The following is a 21,096-nucleotide window of genomic DNA, read 5'->3' as shown; positions in this document are numbered from 1 at the left end:
GAGATGACCTTGGACAATTTAGGTATAGGTAATGCAAGGCAAAGATTGATGTATATGTTGATAGAATGAACTTAAGAGTTAATTTAGCAAACAGGTATATGTTAAACCCCACTAATAAAAGCCCTATTCCTAGGTGTCTTGTGATGACCAAGAGGAACTCATTGACCTCGTATAGACTTGGCATTTTAGTGGGGGGAGCTGTTTCTTTTCTTTCTTTCTTTCTTTTTTTTTTTTTTTTTAACTTAAGAATGTGAACAACTATAAATCATTAGTTCTCAATGTGAATTTCTGGGTTGGCAGCATTAACATTACCTGGAAACCTGTTAGAAATGCACGTTCTGGGGCCCCACTCCAGACCTCATGAATCAGAAACTCTGGGGATGAAGCCCAGCAATCTGTTTTACAAGCCCTAACATGATTCTGTTGCCTGTTTATGTTTGAGAACTATTGGTATAGTAAATGCATTTTAAAACCTAGCTGAGGAAGCTGTCACATGCTGTTACATTGAGGAGAGAGCCTGAGGATCTAGGAAAGAGAGGAAGTCACTAACGCAGCAGGGCACAGATTGTATGGCACCACATGGCCCTAGAGATGCTGCATCTAGTGGAAGACACACATGCATAAAAGCTAGCACAACACAGTGTGCTAGGATCCTTTGAGTACAGGGCACAGCGGAAGCTGCATGATAAGTGGTACCTTCTCTTTGGGGGAGGTGAGGGGACAGGGCAACTGGGGAAGGAGGAAGTGGTTCAACAAAGCATGAAAGAAAGGATAGTTAGGCACAGGGAGAGACATGTTCAAAGGCACAAAAGCTTGCAAGTCTTCCCCTGTTGGGATAAGTGACTGGAGTGTCTAGAACACAAGGTGCAGATTTTGACACGGTTTAGATGTTACTCTCAGACAGTGGTGACCATTGTCAGGAGGGTTGGTAGATGTCCAGCTTTCCCAGGTGCCTGAATATGAGGTGATTGCTCATTTTTCACATGAAGCTCTGGGTCCCTGATTCTCTTTGACCTTCATCTTCTCTTATGCTCTTCCCTTTTCTTCCCGGTCTCTGCCACACTGGCTTCTAGCTCCTTGACCATGACAGTTATGTGTCTGCTTCAGAGCATTTGCACTTGGTGGTCCCATTCTCTGACCCAGTCTTCCCCCAGTTACCCACATGGCTTGCTTCCTCCCTTCACATCTTTGCTGAAATGTGTGAGTCACGATGAACTCCTATATCATAGATCTGAAGCTGACCTGAAAGATGGGGGGGATTTTGGTCAAGCTGGTAAAAGAAGGGGGAAGAGAGCTTTCAGCAGGAGTGAAACCTGAACAAAACATGAACATGAGGCTTAGGCGAGATACGAACTAGAGGCCTGCCTGACTCCTTATTTTGAGGAACAGATAATAAGGAAAAAATCGGACAGTTTCAGGAAGGTGTGTGCTAGTGGCTCATAAATATCATGGACTCATTCAACAAGTACTGAGCTCCTGTGTGCTGGGCACTTTTCTAATTGGTTGGGTACTTTAGGGAACAAAATAAGGAGGTTTCCTGCCTTCTTGGAGCTTATGTTCTGGGGGAGGGACATGTACAATTAACAATATAGGTAACAAGTTAATTATTTAATATGGTAGAAATGTGGTAAGTGCTATGAAGACAAGGAAAAGCAGGGTAGGGTGAGGAGGGCTGGGAGGGGTTGGGCTTGGGGCAGAAGGGAATAAGGAAGGCTGCAGCATTAAGGAGGGCTGGATCTTCTTTCTGGACTTAGTTTTGGTAATTTTGTTTAGCTTCTCATTTCTTTTTTTTCTTTTTTTAAGATTTTATTTATTTATTCATGAGAGACAGAGAGAGGCAGAGACACAGGCAGAGGGAGAAGCAGGTTCCCTGCAGGGAGCTCGACACGGGACTCAATCCCAGGACGCCAGGATCACACCCTGAGCTGAAGGCAGACGCTCAACCACTGAGCCACCCAGGCGCCCCTAGCCTTTCATTTCTTTTCTAGGTTTGGCTGCATGTGCCTTGCAGCACCCTGTTTGCTGAGTGCACGTGTACAAGTGTAAACTGAGCTTCCAAGACCTCCTGACAATCCTAAAAGCAGAACGATGGCAGCCTCTTTTCAGGGTGCTTGTGGGGAGGAAATGGTACAGACCTGCATAAAGATCTGCATGTATCTTGCAGAGAAAGTTCTCAACAAATAGTCTCCCAGTACCAGTTAGAAAACATGCAATTCTCTGATATGGTTGGCTGGTTGGATTACCTTTTCATTGATTTTTTTTTCATAACCTTGGAGTTCAAACCCTGTTATACTCTTATTCCCAAATATTGGCGAAAAGCATGTTAAGTAAGCTGGAGGACTTGTGATTTGCCTTAGGCTCTGTCTGCCCATGCCAATCGATGTGGTTTATACCTGGGTGAATGGCACAGATCTTGAACTACTGAAGGAACTACAGCAAGTCAGAGAACAGATGAAGGAGGAGCAGAAAGCAATGAGGTAAAACTGATGTTTAAGAAAATAATACACACAGTTCTGTGAGTGCAAGTAACAGTGCATTTCAGATGGGTGGGGTGATGTTCACAGTGCTCTCCCAACAAAAATCTGCATCTCAAATTCCTGCTGTTAGAAGATGTTGTCAGTCATGTGTCTGACTCTTGTTTCTTGGTGCCCGAGGAGAATTCAGCCACTTTAGTGACACCCTGGCCTCCCTTGGTTAGATGGCCATTTATGACCATGCCCCTCTAGGGATGCCTTGCTCTCAAGGTCCCTAAAGGCAAAGGGGCCTCCCAAGAGAGCCCTTGTCCCAGGTGTAATAGCTCCATGAAACAAGGTGTTTGTTATGCAATGTAGCCTCATGGTAAGGCCCATTATTCCCTTGAAAAATAAAGCAGGCCTACAGACTTGATTTTTTTCCCATTTGATAAAGACATTAGAAAATATAGTCCCTTTATCCTTTTCAGTATCAAATCATATAATATAGAATTAGAATCATTGCTAATTTTTTTTTATATATGGAATTTTGATCATTTTATTTATTTTATCTGAGAAAGGTACAGTGCCCTTGAATGAAGAGCTGTTGGAGCTAGGGATCTGACTGATGTAACTGCCTCTCAGATTCCTTAGCAGTGTTTGTTGAGAATTTCTCCCTTCATTTCTTTGTAAATGTTATGGGTGCTCCCCATTGCAGGTCACCAACCAAGTTATACAAGCAGCAAATTGTCTCTTTCTTTGTCTTAGAGAATATGATTCCTTCCCAGTGCATGAAAATGACTTTGGCGGCCTGGTACCATGTTTTCCTAGTAAAATGTAAAAGCTTATGTTTTAAGTCAATTTTTTTTGGTCACTGTGGGAAGTATGTGATGGTAATAACTGTTGAACAGATTTCATTGAAACTTTAAATTTATTATGCATCTTAAATGTAAGCATTATATTTCCTAACCTACTGGTTAGTTCCAGGGGAGTAACCAAGAAAATCAATGCTGCAGTTACTTCTTGTTCACGTTTAGGGCTGGTGCTAGCCCATGCATATATAATAAAATATATTTGCTTTTGTTAGAGAAATCCTTGGGAAGAACACAACGGAACCAACTAAGAAGAGGTAAGTGTTTTGAATCTCCTCTCAGGAATCAAAGTTTAAGTACTGAAGTAAAACTTCCAGGTTCTCACTTGGTTTTGTTGGATACACAGTATCTTGTATTTATTGTTCCTCTTCAGTCAGTACTTCATCAGCTAGTTTTTGAAGTAAGAACTCTTACTCAGGTTGTATCTAACCAAAGCTTTACTGTTCCTGATGTGTTAGGCTTCTGGACAGTAAGGTTTTTCTTCCCTGTTTTTATTAATCTGTCTTGGTATTCTGTTCTTTGGTCCTCTTAATGTATGACTTACACCCAGTGTTTCCAATTCTTGAATTTATATCCACCATTCAGTTGTGTGTTTATTATATATTTCCTTATCTTTAGAAAGCTGTCATAGTTGTGTGTCTTGTATTTAAGGACTTGGGAAGGGGATTTAGCCCAGTGCCAAGAATCCGACGTACCTGTTGCAATTTAAACCATAACTGACTCTGATAGGCCCTTCCAACAAGACTGCCTCACTGACTAGTGGAAGTCTCTGCTAACTGTACTCCCCCACTTAGCCATTAGACTTTACATAAAAGAGTTATTTTATAGAAATGAACCTGAGGAATTTTGAGATCTGGAAGTGCCTTCTAGATCATTTCTTTATGTTATATATGTTTACTTATAAATATACTACTGTTAATACTGTTTTTATTTATTTTTAACTTTTATACTGTTATTCTTAAATAACATAAATAAAATTTTAAATTATTCAAAGTAGTGATGCCATGTTGCAGTAAGGTTGAGAGGACAGTGAAAAGAACAGGCTCATAAGGAGCACCCGGGAGGCTCAGTTGGTTAAATGTCTGCCTTCAGCTCAGATCGTGATCCCTAGGTCCTGGGATGGAGCCCCACATTTGGCTCCCTCTCCATCTACCTGCCACTCCCCCTGTTTGTGCTTCTCTCTCTCTCTGCCAAATAAAATCTTAAAAAAAAAAACAAAACAAAACAAAAAAAAAACCAGGGTCACATAATTCTATGGCCTCATTCAACAGCTGTTATTTTCTTATTTGCTTTTCATGCATGTATTTCTAGTTGTAATTTATAATCTATGTGCAATTTTATATCCCTTTAAGATTTTATATAATGTACACATTTCTGTTGATAAATTATCTTCATGCTTTTTCTCAGTTCTAATAGTTGTATAATATTCCATAAAGTAACTGTACTGTAATTTACTAAATGTTGGACACCTCTGAATTTTCACTGTTGTAAAAATTTTGTGATCTTATATTTGGATCTACTATATTTTCTGTGTGTGGGTTTGTTTTTCCTGTTTTGTTTCTCTTCTACTACTTGGACTAGATTCCTGGAAGTAAACTACTGAGGAAGAAGCATATGTATAAGTTTTTATGGGTCTGAATAAGGACACAACCACATGCCCTAAAATTGCTTCTCCAGAGAAGAAATGAGGAACACTCATCTGCAGTGACACCAGCAGTGTTCGAGAGGAATAGGTGTACTGTGCTTACACTAACCTTGAGTCCATTTTTTGAGGGATACTAATTTAGTAAACAAAATGTGTTACCCCATTGTTTTCTTTTGCATTTCTTTTTTTTTCTTTTAGATTCTATTTATTTTTTATGACAGAGAATGAGCAGTGGGGAGGTTTAGAGAGACAGAAGCAGACTCCCTGCTGAAGACCTATGTGGGGCTCGATCCGGGACCTGGGGATCATGACCTGAGCCAAAGAAGGCAGACGCTTAACCAACTGAGCCACCCAGGCGCCCCTTCTTTTGCATGCCTTTAAATATTAGTGAGGTTGAACAATATTATATATTGTTTAACTAGGCCTAGGTCCCACTTTGTGAATTCTCCAGCCGTGTTTTGTCCATTGTTTATGTAGGTAATATGTTTATTCTAGGTATTCCTTATGTTTAGATAGAAATACCTCATGCATTCATCTTAGAACCTTGTCACATTTGCTTTGGTTTACATCAGTGTCGTATCTTTCCATTGTATTTAATTGTGAATTGGTAAATTGTATCTGGTAGGATGATGCTCTGCTAAACAGAATTTACCCACTTCCTACTCTGTCTAATGATAGGCTTCACTGGAATTATGAAAAATCTTTAAAATGGTAGGAATGAAACACTTAATTTCTTGTGCATCTTTGAGTTAGTAAATTTTGGTGGCAATCATTAATACGAATTTGAAAGTGCTTTCTTAAGGACTCCACTTGTTTCATAATTTTATATCATATTGGCTATCTTTTTATATTCTTGAGATAAGATTCTTTATTAAATATGATTTTTATTGGATATAGAAAACTATCTGAAAAATTTAGTAATACCAACAAGCTTTTCAATGTTGATTAATTTTTCAAGAACAATTGTGACCATGTTGGTGTCCCTTTCCAGTGAGAAGCAGTTGGAATGTTTGCTGACACACTGCATCAAGGTGCCAATGCTTGTCCTGGACCCAGCTCTGCCAGCCAACGTCACACTGAAGGACCTGCCCTCTCTTTATCCGTCTTTTCATTCTGCCAGTGACATATTCAACGTTGCAAAACCAAAAAACCCTTCCACTAATGTCTCAGTTGTTGTTTTCGACAGTGCTAAGAATGGTAAGATCGCCTATGGGTATTTTAAAATCATGTCATCGTTGGTTGTTTGAATAACCAAATTCTGAATGGAGCAGACATGATTCAGTTTTAAACAAGTACCTGATAAACTAAAAAATTAAAAAGAGAAGCAAAAGAGCTGCCACTGTATTTCAGCCCTAACTTCAGAAGGGAGTTGCATATGTCATACTCTTATGTAATATACTTGCCTTTCTGTGCTATGGCCAGGACCTTGAATTTGGTATGTCCATTTACCTTATTCTCTTGGCTCTGAGTTATTGTGGAGACTTATATTAGTATTATTATTTTTTACCCTATAACTCTTCAGCAAGGTTGTTTTCTACAATTTGAACAGAACATACCTGGAACATTCTTACTTTACATTCTGAAACATCTGATTTTACAGTTTATTTGGTCAGATAATAGAATTGAAACTGTAATTTCTGGCATAGAACAAACTTGCATGTAGAGATCCCATCTCCCACTTGGCCCCTGCGCTGTTGAACCCATGGCCTGTGTCTCTTCTGGCCTTTGTCTCTCATGCTTCCTCTGCCCTGAGCCTCTGTCCTTAGAGGCTTTGTGTGTTTCACTTGTGTAAAATGAAAACTGTCATGTTTCCTTTACAACATTGAGTTCTGTTCTGAAGTTCCCGTTTTTTCAGTGCCATCCCTCCCAGCTTAAATCTTTGAGGTATCTTGGATGTGTTCTTACTTTTTACCTTCATCACTAATAGATTAACCTCACTCTATTACATGCTTTTGTTTTTTTGCACACAAGTCTCTCTCCTTGCTCATCTCACTTCATCTGCACCAGACTGAATTCATTCACACAGGCTCCAGTAATCACCACCCAGCAGCTCTGTCTGCCTGTGAAGTTCCTCTCCAGTCTGTCTGGCACATGATCTAAATAAATCAGAAAGCTTTGGTTTTGTTGGTTCACTTCCCTTTTGAAGACAGCAATACAGTAGTGTGTATTTGTTTTCCCCATGGATAGAAATTCCTCTTTCTGGTGTTCAGGACGCAGCCTTGCCTTTGCCGTTTGTTCCCCACATCTCTGTCCTCCAGGATCTCCTTGAGGCTGCCAGTGTCTTCACACATGTGGTGCTATCCACTTGGTCCTCTTCCTCTCTCAGCCCATGCCCTGTTCATTCTGGCTCCACCTCAAGTTCTGTCTCCATGAAGATCCTGACAGTACATTCACAGTGATTCTAATTATCTGTACTTTTCTGTAGCCCTATAGTATTTGTAACCTGACTCACAACTTAGTTTTGTTTTGGTCTATTTATTTTTAGAGTGGGGGAGGGGCAGAGAGAGAATCTCAAGCAGACTCCCTGCTGAATGTGGAGCCTGATGCACAGCTTGATCTCACAACCCTGAGATCATGACCTCAGCCAAAACCAAGAGTCAGATGCTTAACTGATTGTGCCATTCAGGTGCCCCCCAACGTAGTTTTTGATTATGCAGGAGTTTATGGTGTTATCATCTAATTTCATTTTGTTTTTGTTTTTTGTTTTTAAGATTTTATTCATTTGAGAGAGAGGGAGGGTGCGTGTCCACCATTGCGGGGAGGGGCAGAGGGAGAAGGAGAAGCAGGCTCCCTGCTGAGCAGGGAGCCCGATGTGGGGCTCCATTCCAGGACCCCGAGATCATGACCTGAGCTGAAGTCAGATGCCCAGTGACTGAGCCACCCAGGTGCCCCCTCATCTAATTTCTTAATCAAGCAGAGACCTTTATCCCTCATGAATGTGTGTCCTGAATAGTGTCTAACTAACATCGTGCTATCTTCTTGGTTCTTAATAGGTTACTTGTAATTTAAAATAAAATTGTAATCTTTCTAAGTATAGAAACTGCCCCCTTTATACTATAGATTTGTTTCTGAATTATTTTGTGTAACATTTTTTGTATTTAAGTTATAATTTATATAAGGATAGTGAAGGGATAACCCTTGACAAGTTATAACAGATTAAACTTGTTTAATCTTGGTTTCTTGTTTGGCTAAATCTAGCTTCATTTTTTAAATTAGTTAAGGTGCTCTGATAATGCTTTACCTGAAGAGAAAAAGGAATGACATTATGTTAAGAATTATCACTCGATTATAACATCTATGGAGAGAATCTTGGATTTTTCCTCTGCTGATTTTATAACATAGTAAAGACTTAAGAGGCTGTCAGTTTTGATATAAATAATAATCTGTATTAAACTATAGTCTTCTAAACATTGTTTTTGAATTCTCACTTGGGTTTCTGTGTACCTGCCCTACTTACCCATTTATGTAGTAAAGGTTTGTTGAGCCTCTGCTCTGTGTTGGTTGTTATTTCAGGTAACAGGAAAGCAAAGCAGAGAACAACAAAAAAGACACATTCCTGCCTTCACAGAGCTTACATTTCTAGTGGGCCACAGATTCCCTTCATCCTCCTCAGTCATCTAGATCAGGGATTGCCAAATTCTTTCTTAAAGGACCAGATAATAAATATTTTAGGCTTTGTGGGTCAGGAGGCCACATGGAGGATATTATGTAGGTATTTTATATAAGTATTTAACATTTAGCTGTTTTAATATGTCAAACTGTTCTTAGCTTGAGGCCATACTATACCTGGCTGTGGCTAACTTTTGGCCATGGAATGCCAGCCCCTGATCTTGATGAAACATTGGTATCTACATTCGATACTCCATTTCTCTCATTTAACCTCTTTCCAGTTAATCATCAAGATCTGTTGATTTTTTTTTTCTCCTCTGAAATGTGTCATTTCTGCCCCTTCGATGACTCTGCCACTGCTCATAGTGAGGCTCTATCACGTGGACTGTGCTTCACAGTCACACCGTCCAGCCTTGCAGCCTGGGCCTGGATTTCCTCAGCAAAGTGGAAACTGACCTTCACAAGGAATTATAAAGTGCTTCCCTACAGCTTTCTGACACTGGTTAAATTTGTACCTGTTGGGATCTTCCAGAACTAATATAATAATTTCTTCCCCATGTGACATTTCTTCTCACTCCTGTTCTTTTAGCCTTCTCTTGGGGTCTCTCTGTCCTAGTTTGTTCTTCTCACAATGAGCTTTGGTTTCCATTGCTTTTATTTATTATTTATTTTTGAATATTTATTTGAGGGAGAGTGTGCACACACATGTGCACATGGCAGGGGAGCAGAGGGAGAGAGAGAGAGAGTCTCAAACAGACCCTATACCCAGCACGGAGCCTGATGTGGGGCTCCATGTCACCACCCCAAAATCACAACCTGAGCCGAAACCAGCAATCAAACACTTAACCGATGGCACCACCGAGGTACCTGTAGTTTCTGTTAAAGTGTCAGCTAGACGACAGCATTGTTCTCAGGTGGTTTGTCTGCCAAGAGAGCGGGACTGTCCCTAAAGTGTTATGGAGTGTGTACCCTGTGCCAGATAGTGATCCCAGTGCTGAGGAAGCAGCGATGCGGACATGGACTGAGTCTCTGCCCCCATTGAGTTCATGTCTTGGCAGAGGGAGACAAGAACTACAGCATACAAGTACAGTATATAGTTTGTGGAACACAAGTAGTGTAGAGAAGGGAAGGGAGTTGAAGAAGGGAAGTGGGGTTATAGGGGCAGACTCACCAAGAAAGTGACTTGGGAGTGAAAACTCAAGGAAGGTGAGCAGGCCAGCAACATGGACATACAGGGAAGGAGCAGACCAGCCAGTGCAAAATCCCTGAGGCAAGAATGTGTCTGGCCTATTTGAAAAAGAGCCCACACATGCTGCAAGCATCCCTCCATCCAAAACTTAGTTCTTCCAAAACCCTGATAGATTGTTGAACAAGACAAAATCCACAGCAGACCCCTAAACCCTCCTGGTAAGTTGACAGCAGCTTTATGATTTTGTTCTTCTGTCAGAATTGGTTACAATCTGCCAATGTGGAGACCTCGATCACGTCTATTATATCCATGAGGATGATAGGAGATGTCAGTGGTCAGCTTGCTGAGATGATGTGCAGATAGATAGATACACCACATCTATTGGGATTCTACGCTAGTGGACCCGATCTCTACTTCAGTGCTGTAAAATTTAGCATTTAATCGTATACTGGTGTTACATCATCTCCCTTTTGTTGGATGGGGGGTTAATTTTGTCTCCCCCAACTACTTGCTTTTGAGACCAGGTATTGAACTGCTACAACAGCTCTCAGAATGCTTTGGAGTGTCCTGGCAGATGTCATATACTTAAGTATTCATTAAAAAGATGCTTGCTTATTGTATTCTTTATTGTAGTTGAAGATGCCCAGAGTGGAATGTTGAAAGGAAACAGCAAACAGACATTTTGGAGGGGCTACTTGGTATGTTATTTTAAATTAATTGTATTTATGCAATAGATTAGGATAAAAGTATATAAGTAATAAAGCTGTTTTACCTCGAGAGGCTTTTTAAATGTGCACTTTCTTCTAAGCCAAGCTTACAAGAATTAATGATTTAAGTAATTTTAACATTCTGATTTTTTTACAATGCGGAGAGTGAGTTGTAGTTTCATCTCTCATTTCAGACCACAGATAAAGAAGTTCCTGGGTTAGTGCTGATGCAGGATTTGGCTTTCCTAAGTGGATTTCCACTGTCATTCAAGGAAACAAATCAACTAAAAACAAAATTGCCAGAAAATCTTTCTTCTAAAATAAAACTGGTAAGAGCACAGGACACAGCAATGAGGATGGCACACGTCATTGAATGCATGACCTTCTCTGTGGTCCATTTTGCTGTAGCATACAGGACAGTCATGAGCAAAGACGATCCCTGTTCTGCCCCAGTGTTGTCATGAAGATGGTCAAGATGGCCCTTGATAGAAGATCCTTACCCTTTTTATTATTTGGGCAAAAATTTCAGAGCCTTATTTGGTTTGCTGGTTTCCCAGACAAGACACACAGTTTCATTTAGTTAATAAATGAGCTCCTACTATGTGTCAGGGGCTGTCGCACCTGCTGAGAAGATAGCAGTAGACCGAACAGACAAAAGCCCTGATGGCATGTAGGGTGGAAGGAGATGGAAGCACGCAAAGAGGGAGGGGGTGGTCCTACATGCAGTAAAGATACAGGCTGCAACCTGGGTGTTTGTTAGAAGCCTCCCCCACAAAGGAGTATGCTTCAGATATCTGCAGTGTTTGATAATGTGAATCCTTACTCATAAATAGGGATTCCTACCTATTAACTCCTCACATTTTGTTGCCATTTGTTAGAGTTGACTCTGGAGGCTGCCCTGACACATGTCTTTTCCTTAACATTTACTGTCTTCAGGCCCTTTGGCCTGTTGTGTGGGTGGAAGTTCTTCTCTTTGACTTTTTGTCAAGACGCCCATGGTTCTGTCAGAAACATTCCAAGTTGTAAAACGTGAATGCTTTTCTCTTAGAACAAAAAGGGATAAAATCCTGGGCTCAGAATTTTTTAGGGTCTGGTTTTCTTGATTTTACAAGGAAATGTCCTTTAAATTCTGCGCAGTGTTCAGGTTCCTTTTGGTATCATGTAACAATGTGGAGGTGGAAGGATGGGGAACTGGGGGGGGCGAGGGGGGTTGGCGGACAGCAGTGCTTGGCCAGTTCTTACTTAGTTCCTGTCTTGACCATGTTTTTATACCCTGCCTTCTCCCCAAAGTCCCCTTTATCTTGTTTCTTTCCATCAATGTTTCACTGTTTTAAGCTTCACTGTGTGACCTTTTGTGATGGTAATATGAGTGACATTTATATTCTTTCTTTTTTTCCATATTTTTCCAAGTTCTTTTTATGGTACTTGGAAATCTGGTTGTGTACAGCTAGATTGTGGTTGAATTACTTATATTTAGTTATTTAATAGATATTCTTCTTTCCTCTAAGGAAGAGGAATTGAAAAAATGCGACATATAACTCTAAATTTAAGGTTTATAACATGTTACTTTAAACACACTAATGGCTAGTAATTGACTGCCATCGCAGCAGTATTTATCATGTCACACAATTACAGCACAGTAATATCTATACTTGTTATATGGTGCATTCCATCTCTGTGGCTTACATGCTACTCATTGCAAAGTCTGTGTTTGTAAAACATCAGTCTTATTCTCCTATTCTCCAATCCCCATCCCCTGGTAAATACCATTTTATTTTATGGTTTTTATAAGTTTGACCTTTCTGGATTTCACACGTAAGTGATAAACAGTATTTATCTTTCTCTGTCTGACTTAGCTCACTTAGCATGATATGCTAAGCGTAAGATCCATTTGTGTTGTAGCAAATGATAGGATATCCTCCTTTCTCACGGCTGAATAATATTCTGTTGCGTACATATACTACATCTTTTTTGTCAGTTCATCCATTGTTGGGCATTTAGGTTGTTTCCATGTCTTGGCTGTCATGAATGATGCTGCAGTAAACATGGGAGTGCAGCCATTACTTTGAAATCCTATTTTTATTTCCTTTCAGTGTATACTCAGAAGTGGAATTGCTGGATTGTATAGTAGATTTACTTTTAATTTTTTGAGGACCCTCCATATTGTTGTCCATAGTGGCCAGACCAGTTTGCATCCCCACCAGCTTGTACAAGAGTTCCATTTTCTCCACAGCCATTGGTTATTTAGCTTCTTACTTCCAAGCTATTGGCACTGGAATCACAGGCCTATGTATCCATACCTCGTTGGCTAAAACTGCTCATGCAGAAAGAATAACATTCTTGGATCTGTTCCAACTATAATGTGTTTTTAGAGGAAAGAAGGTGTATGACACATACCCATTCTCCAGTCAGGTTTGACGGCTCTCTGCTTGCTGCGGCTGCTCACCAGTGCCAACTGCTTTTGGCGCGTCCACCAGTGCATGGGTGTGTGCTGCCGAAGAATGCCAGTCCACACAGTGGTTGACCCTCCAGCAAACTGTTTATGGGTGGTGTGGAGTGTGTGGGGGGTGGGTAGGTCGAGGTTGGGGGGTAGTAACTTGATTTGGACAGGGAGCACCAGCAGGCTCTGCTCACAACTAACACCGCCTGTCTTGTTCCTTCACTGGGCTGCAGGTTTATTTGGATCCCCAGACTTACCTTTGTGGAGGCCCGCACCTCCCTAGAGGGTCAAGCTAATTCCTGTAACGTTCATTGCAGGTCATTTTCATGATGCCAACACCTGCATCAACTTCAGGGATTAGAACTGGTGGTTTTTAGAGGCTAGAGAGAAAATGAGAAGTGGAAGGACAGAAGGAGTGTGTCAGCACATGAGGCTAATTCAAGTGATCATCTGTCTGTGGGTTCCTCTTCTGGTTTTATTATGACTACCCTGAGAATGAAGTTCCCGCCACTGGATTCCCAGCCTGTTCAGAGTGTGAGCTCCTAGATGTCTGCTGCTCTATACCAGCGACTGTGTGAAGGATCACTGAGTGAATAAAGCATTGAGATCATTAGGGGGCATGATCACTTTCACATAAGTGTTGTAAGAACACCGGGGCCTTGGTGTCCTGGCGCAAGAAAGGCTTTGCAGAACAGAAGGCGTTTTCGCAGGGCCCCAAACATGGCAGCTGTTCTCCCAGCACAGAAGAGGGTGGGAGAGACCATTCCAACAAGAGGGAGCAGCCTGAGCAAAGGGCTTCCAGAAACCCAGGCAGCTGTTCCTGGAGGACAGCAGCGAGGCAGAGATTTTGCTGATGCTGAGGTCGGGAAAAGAGATTGAGGCCAGATTGAGAAAAGACCTTCTGTGGGGGAGCCTGGAGGCAGGGGGCATCCTGGGTGGGAGCACTTAACCCATATCTAGGGAACATAGTGGGTAGAGAGTAAGCAGGATGAGGCTGGGCAGAAAGCCAGTTCAGCCACTGCGGCCATAGCCCAGCAAGGTGTACAGGTTCGGCAGGTACCTTGGCAGTGGTGCCAGCAATGAGAATAGGTTCCAGGAATATCTGTGAGAAGTCCTCAGCATGACCTGTGACTTACTGGCTGTTGGTGGGATGGAAGGAGGAATGCAAGGGGAAGTGGGTGTTACTAGTGAAGGTGGAAGTGATGGCCTTCACCACATTCAGAGCCTCAGTGGGAGAAGCAGGGTTTTGGGGAAGGAAGCCCAGAGATCAGTTCGGGTATTATGTTAGAGGTGCTTTGGTGTACATGGAAGGGAAGGTCCGTTGGACGCTGGACTTCAGGACCTGAACGGGCAGGACTGTTTTGCCCTCTCCCCCCACCCTCCCCACCCCACCCTGCCACAGGGTCCTCCAAGAGGCCTTGTCCTTGGCCTGTGGCTCCAAGGCACTCGGTGCTCAGTTCTGTCCTGGATGCCCTGCCCAGCGCAGGCAGCCCAGCACAGACGCTGCCGTGTACCTCTGGTGATTACCCTGGGGCCTGGCACTGTAACTCAACAGCCACCATGTCTTGTGTCCTGGAACATGAAGGTGGATGTCTGCGCACTGTGATTATTTTAGGAAGTCATTTTGGGTTTTAGTACTAAGATCATATATATACTAAACTTTGCATTTATCATTCTGTTTAGGGCAAAACCAGAATCCCCTCAGTGCCCAGGAGGGGAAGTAGGGGTTGAAAATAGTTTCATTTGCAAAATAATAGATTTGAATTCATCAAAACGTTTCTGTGGACTATAGTCTTACAAATCAAAGTCTTCTATTGAAAGCTTTCTGGTTTGAGCTGCTTAATAACCATTTCATTTATCTGTAGAATTTTTGTTTGTGATGGACACAGAATTCACCTTTTGGGAAATCATATGATGTATTTATTGGTCTTTATTTACAGCTCACTCGAAATCATTCTGTATTTTCAGACATTTTCATTTGTTTTTTGATTTTTGTTTTTGCTCACTTCTTCTTTAACTATATGTTAGAGCACATGGAAAAATCTCCCCAAAGCTCTCAAGCCCATTCTCACATTTGGTTTAATTGAATACTACTGGTTGCTGTGTGTGCGCAAGAGCAGAGCAGTAGCTTGTCCTCCAGCTACACAGAATCACATTTGGAGGCAGTATTGTGCACATGTGAAGCATTCAGGTCACGGCATAAGCTTATATAAGGTGAGCTATCAGGGGGAGTCATACAGCCTTCCAGGTGGGGATCCTGAGGCAGGAAGGTCTGTGGATCCAAGACATGGGGACATCTTCAGAGAGAGAAAGAGGCTGATCAGGTCGTCTGTTCTGGCAGGAAGGACAGCACTGGGGGATGGGAGCACCTTCCTGTCCTGCCTGAACGTGGTGGCCTGAGACCTCTGTTGAGGGCACGTTCGCGGTAACAGTAAATTATCATAATAACTGTTTTCGTGTGCCCTTTCGCGATTCCCCTGAAACCATCTCAAGCACCTGCTCTTTTAAAGTATGGTACCCTTTGTGTTGGTTTTATTCCTACAATAGACACTTCAGTAGATTAAACTGATGTAAGTTTTAGAAAACTCTTGAGTTACTAAATTACTGGAATGAGTCGGTCTTCAGTTGTGTTCATTGGCATGTGTTTTCCCTCACCCTGTGCTACCGCGTATGGCTGTCCCAGTCCGTCACCCTAGATGATGCTCTAGTAACAAACACCCGAAATCTCTGACCGAAAAAGAGCAAACCTTTATTTCTCAGTCATGGTGCAGGTCTGCTGTAGGCCTGCAGTGGGTGGGTGTATGAGTTGCTCTCTCTTTGAGAAACTTATAATTTAAAGAATCCAGGGAGGCTTATAATTCCATGTGGGAAGCTACATATGGAAGCAGTTGCTGGCAGCTGCCCAAGTAAGAGCTCTTGCCCTGGGCGCTTAGTACCCCCCTTCTCCTTCCCACTGTCTCTAGGCACCAGAAACTGTGGTGTGCAGGGTGAGGGTGCCACCTGGTGGCTAGCAGGACATACGTGTCGTGTCCCCCCCCCCCCCCCCCTTTGTCACCACGCTCAACTTGGTGGATGATGGTGGCAGGAAAGCTTCTCCAACATATAAATATTCCCTTAAGCTCTTGACTTTTCAGTTCTCGAGTCAGGAAAATGTCTATTAAATTTCAAAAGTTTTGCAGATGAAAAGCAATTTGGATAGAAGAGATTAAGATATAAAGGTATTTGCCCCATAAAATTTAAGTTAAATTAGGGTATCCAAATACTACATTCATAAACATTTAGTGATTTTTAGATTTCAGGGAGCTCTTGGGGGTGCTGTGGAGGCCACTAAGGGAAGGAGGGAGCAGGGGAGGCCAGGGCAGGCAGCGAGACTAGCCAGAGGAAAGCGTGTCTGCCCTGCCTCCCCACCTGCCTCCCTAGTTCCGAAGCAGGGTGGCGACAGCAGTGAGAGCTGATCCTCAGTGGGTACTTGGTATATGCCAGGCACAGTCAGGGGGAGAGGGTAATGAGGCAGGAAGACAATCCACACCTGAGCACCCCACACGTCCACATGCACTTTGTGGTAAGAAGGGGACAGATATAAATGCAATTCTGACTTGAATCTCTCATCTTGGGCATAGATAAACACAGGAAACTACGAAAGATGAGCTAAATATAGTCCTGTAGCATATATGAGAGCTCAGAATGAGCCCATAATAATTTGCATTTGCTCTGTCTTATAAATTAAGAAACTGGCCTTGTTAGGAGAGTCAGTTCAGCCGAAGGGTTTCATTGTCCTAGATGAATAGTTTTCAATCATCTCTCCCACCTTTTTAAGCACTGAAATCCTCTTTTCATAGGAAATTGAATGATACAGAGTTAGAACACGAACCAGATCAAGGGCAGTGTAGACTCTGCTGATGGTGGAAGCATGTTGATGTTTGTGCTCATCTGAGACTGATGATTTCTTTGAAGGCTTTGCCTCAAAAGGTGCTTTTCCTGTGGAAGTCCTTGAGGCAGCCCTGTCCAAAAATGTTCCTCTTAGTCAGGCGGGGGAAGGGGGGGTGTTGGGGTAGGAGTGGTGGTGGGGGGGGCACAAAAGTTCTTTGGAGTCCCTGCGAGCAGGCTTGTTGCCTACCAATCCCAGCAAAGTTACACTGCAGGGTTTCCCCATGAGCAGACTGGTGATATTCTAGAACAAAGGTCACAGTTGGTGACCACTTGTGTTTTGTTTGAAAGCAGGACAAATGAAAACACCTGAGCCAGCACTGAAAATGGGGAGACTTCACAGAATATTTGGGGATCTGGCTGCACCTGTTGGTACTTGTGAGTAACAGCTGCAGCTTTTGGATGGGGCTGGAGATGACCTATCTGCCACAACTCCACGACCCCCTGGTCTCTAACATTCATCTGGGAAAATGTCTGGCCTGTCACGTCTTCTTTTGGTGATTGTAGGCTTGCTAGTTCATAGTCTATAGACTATACACTATATACATTCAGAGATGAAAGGTCACACTGGGAACTTAGAGGTGTCTCCTCTTTGAGGCTCCATCTTTCAACACATAACCCTTGTGTTATTTACAGTTACAGCTGTACTCAGAGGCCAGTGTAGCCCTTCTAAAACTGAATAACCCCAAAGAGTTCCAAGAACTGAACAAGCAGACTAAGAAGAACATGACCATCGATGGAAAAGAACTGACTCTAAGTCCTGCATATTTATTATGGGACCTGAGTGCCATCAGTCAGGTAAGGGTGCATTCTTTCTTTCTTTCTTTCTTTTTTTTTTTTTTAATATTTATTTATTTATTTATTTATTTATTTATTTATTTATTTATTTATTTATCTATCTATCTATCTATCATAGACAGAGAGAGAGAGAGAGGCAGAGACACAGGAGGAGGGAGAAGCAGGCTCCATGCAGGGAGCCCAATGTGGGACTCGATCCCGGGACTCCAGGATCACGCCCTGGGCCAAAGGCAGGCGCTAAACCGCTGAGCCACCCAGGGATCCCCGTGTTCATTCTTTCTAAGCCTGGATTGGGGGTCTACATTGTTGAATATTTATAAGTCATTACATGAGGAGGAGGAAGAGAACTTACAGAGAGTGGAGTTGACTGGAACTTTTCTAATTTTCCAGTCATTGCCATTGATTAACTGACATGACCTAGAATCAGATCCAAGAACCTTCTCTTTAAAAAGGCACAACAGAAATGTTGGGTATTTATGTCATTTTAAAGATACCGAGTATTGAATTTTTTGTAATGTTTGGATGTAGGACTTGGTCTTCGGAAGTTGGCCAGAGCACCCTGAGAGCAGATCGTGTGGGTGGGGGACAGCCAGGAGGAAGGAAGAGCATGATTTACTTGGTGTGTGTTTTACATCCTCACGTGTGTAATGTTCCTCTCAGTCTAAGCAGGACGAAGATGTTTCTGCCAGCCGCTTTGAAGATAACGAAGAACTGAGATATTCACTGCGATCCATCGAGAGGCATGCTCCCTGGGTTCGGAATATTTTCATTGTCACCAACGGGCAGATTCCATCTTGGCTGAACCTTGATAATCCCCGCGTGACGATAGTCACACACCAGGTCCATGACTTTCCATGTATCACAGGGCTTGGTTTCCTTGTCTGTCCTTCACCCACCCCTCACTTCATTCCCGTCTTCCTCACCCTCCCCACCTCCATCCCCTTCAATTCTTCTACCCTTCTCCATTCCTTCCTTCCAAAAACCAAAACCAAAATGAAATAATTCTCCTGCACTTTGTTTCTCTCTTGCCTTTGTTGTTGTTTAAAAGGATGTTTTTCGAAATTTGAGCCACTTGCCTACCTTTAGTTCACCTGCCATTGAAAGTCATATTCATCGCATTGAAGGGCTGTCCCAGAAGTTTATTTATCTGAATGATGATGTCATGTTTGGGAAGGATGTGTGGCCAGATGATTTTTATAGTCACTCCAAAGGTCAGAAGGTGAGTGCCTAAGAAGAAAGGATGCCTAGCTTCAAAGTCACTTAGAAATTATAAACAGATCAGGAAATCAGTATGCATACTAACATACATAGTTTTGGTCAAGTTATTTGGTCAAATAATAATTTTTGAGCGCTAAGCTTAGGAGTGTTAACAATGTGGGAGAAAAAAACTCCCTGATAGTTCTTTGCTTCCCTATAGTGTCAGACACCCAGAACCCAGCTTCTAAATTTTCTCCTTCACCATGAAATACAAAATCATGGTTAGAACATTTGGCAAAATTGCCAATATAGACCGAAAAAAAAAAGTTAGCTCAACTGACCTCTCGCTCTGAAACCAATAATACATTTTATGTTAATAACTGAATTTAAGTAAAATTTAAACAAAAACAAAAAAACAGAGTTAGGTCAATTTTCTGCTTACAGACATGGATGAAATTTGCCTCAGGCAGCGATCTCACTCTGGCTTTGGGAGGCATGACGGAGAGCGGTTATGAGCACAGACGAGGAGCCAGCAGTTGAGGATCATCCTGGGCAGTGACTTGATGTGCGTTTCCTGTCTGCTTAGCGGGGAAACTAGAACATCCCTGTGGCTGTTGGGAGGAGTCGGGGAAGGGCTGGAGACTTACACCAGGAACTTTTATGTTACACACCTGTGCACCTGGAAATGCTAATTGCACAGAGCTGCTTTCCCGTTGCCATTCCTGCCGCCCCAGTGTGCCCACTCTCTCTTTTCTGTGTTTGTTCGCCTCCTCTGTGTCTGAAGTGCTACCACGTGGAGCTGTGTCCTGTCAGGGCAGACGCACAAAATCAGTGACCAGGGATGGTGACGTTGTGCTGGCAGATGTGCCCTGGGAGGGAAGGCCTGGGGGCCTAGGAGGGTGAAATCAGATAGGGCTAGAGAGGTTTCCCTATGAACTGAAGTGAACTCTGAAGAACAGGTAAGAGTTAAGTAGATGAAGACAGACATTCCAAAGAGATGGGAGCATGCAGAGGCATGGAGTGCATTTTTTAAAAAATGGATTTAATTAAAAAGTAACCACACACCACATCACTCATTTTGAAAGCAGGCGGGTTCACGACTCAGAACACTGTGCTAGTAATCTATCACAGGGATAAGGATATTGAGAGTTCATCTGCTGCCTTCTCAGCCTTGATGCAAGTTCACGGGTAAATACATTCAGGAATTCATGACAGTTATCACAGAAAAGCGATGACATGTGTAGTATACTTGCTACCTGCTGTGTCATGCTTTTGTCCTCACCTTTAAGTCTGACGTGTTGCTGTTTTATTTCAGGATAGATAATAAGACCAGGTTGTAATAAACAAATGTGTGAGTTGAGTCCTGAGTAAATGTGCTCAGTAACAAATCATCAACAGAGCAGGACTTTGTAAACTACTGCAGGTGCCCACATGCTCAGTGTGAAGTAGGCCACATGGATGCAGACTGTCAGCCCAGGGAGAATCGTGACCTTTTCTGGAGGCTCAATTGCTTCTTTCTTTCTTTCCTTTCTTCCTTTCCTTTTTCCTTTCCTTTCCTCCTTTCCTTTCCTTTCCTTTCCTTTCCTTTCCTTTCCTTTCCTTTCCTTTCCTTTCCTTTCCTTTCCTTTCCTTTCCTTTCCTTTCCTTCCTTTCCTTTTTCCTTTCCTTTCCTTTTTCCTTTCCTTTCCTTTCCTTTCCTTTCCTTTCCTTTCTTTTCCTTTCCTTTCCTTTCCTTTCTTTTTCTCTTTTTTCTTTCTTTTCTTTCTCTTTTCTTTTCTTTTCTTTTCTTTTCTTTCTTTTCTTCTTTTTTAAAGGAATCCTAATTTGACATTAAAAAGCGTCCATTTTATTTTCTCTGTGGCTTTGTCATTAGGTTTATTTGACATGGCCTGTGCCAAACTGTGCTGAGGGCTGCCCGGGTTCCTGGGTCAAAGACGGCTATTGTGACAAGGCTTGTAATAATTCCGCCTGTGATTGGGATGGCGGAGACTGCTCTGGTAAGGCTGTGCTTGTGTGTAATATGTTCATGTTTACAGACTGTTTTTCATTCTTAATCATCACCGAATATGTATAGTGACTTAAGCATTCTTCATGTATGCAAACAACATATAGAGTAATCTGCAGATTGTGGAGTAATGACTAGTATCCCCGTGTAGCTCAGGTTTTTCATATTCTCCCTTGTTGAGGGCATATTCCCAGGCCGGACCTGAAGTTGAAAATGCCTTCTATTATTCAAAATATGAAAATCAAGATTATCTTTAA

At 42.3% G+C, this 21,096-nt stretch overlaps 1 protein-coding gene across 4 annotated transcripts in view; it reads left to right on the top strand.

The window, feature by feature from the left end:
- GNPTAB (N-acetylglucosamine-1-phosphate transferase subunits alpha and beta) overlaps positions 1-21,096 on the top strand; it is a 71,388-nt gene that overhangs the window by 26,921 nt on the left and 23,371 nt on the right. For 3 of the 4 annotated variants that reach the window (XM_035699395.2, XM_025439090.3, XM_025439092.3), the window contains 9 exons: positions 2,358-2,477; positions 3,538-3,579; positions 5,959-6,164; positions 10,399-10,463; positions 10,667-10,801; positions 17,476-17,637; positions 18,298-18,477; positions 18,686-18,856; positions 20,708-20,831. In XM_035699395.2, coding sequence (XP_035555288.1) covers positions 2,358-2,477; positions 3,538-3,579; positions 5,959-6,164; positions 10,399-10,463; positions 10,667-10,801; positions 17,476-17,637; positions 18,298-18,477; positions 18,686-18,856; positions 20,708-20,831 — 1,205 coding nt within the window. The remainder of the gene's footprint in view (positions 1-2,357; positions 2,478-3,537; positions 3,580-5,958; positions 6,165-10,398; positions 10,464-10,666; positions 10,802-17,475; positions 17,638-18,297; positions 18,478-18,685; positions 18,857-20,707; positions 20,832-21,096) is intronic. The other variant, XM_025439094.3, reaches the window with a different exon arrangement.

The sequence above is a fragment of the Canis lupus genome, chromosome 15 (assembly GCF_003254725.2).
Source record: "Canis lupus dingo isolate Sandy chromosome 15, ASM325472v2, whole genome shotgun sequence".
Lineage (NCBI taxonomy): Eukaryota > Metazoa > Chordata > Mammalia > Carnivora > Canidae > Canis > Canis lupus.
The sequence above is the reverse complement of the archived record's forward strand: the minus strand, read 5'-3'. Positions and strand labels throughout refer to the sequence as shown.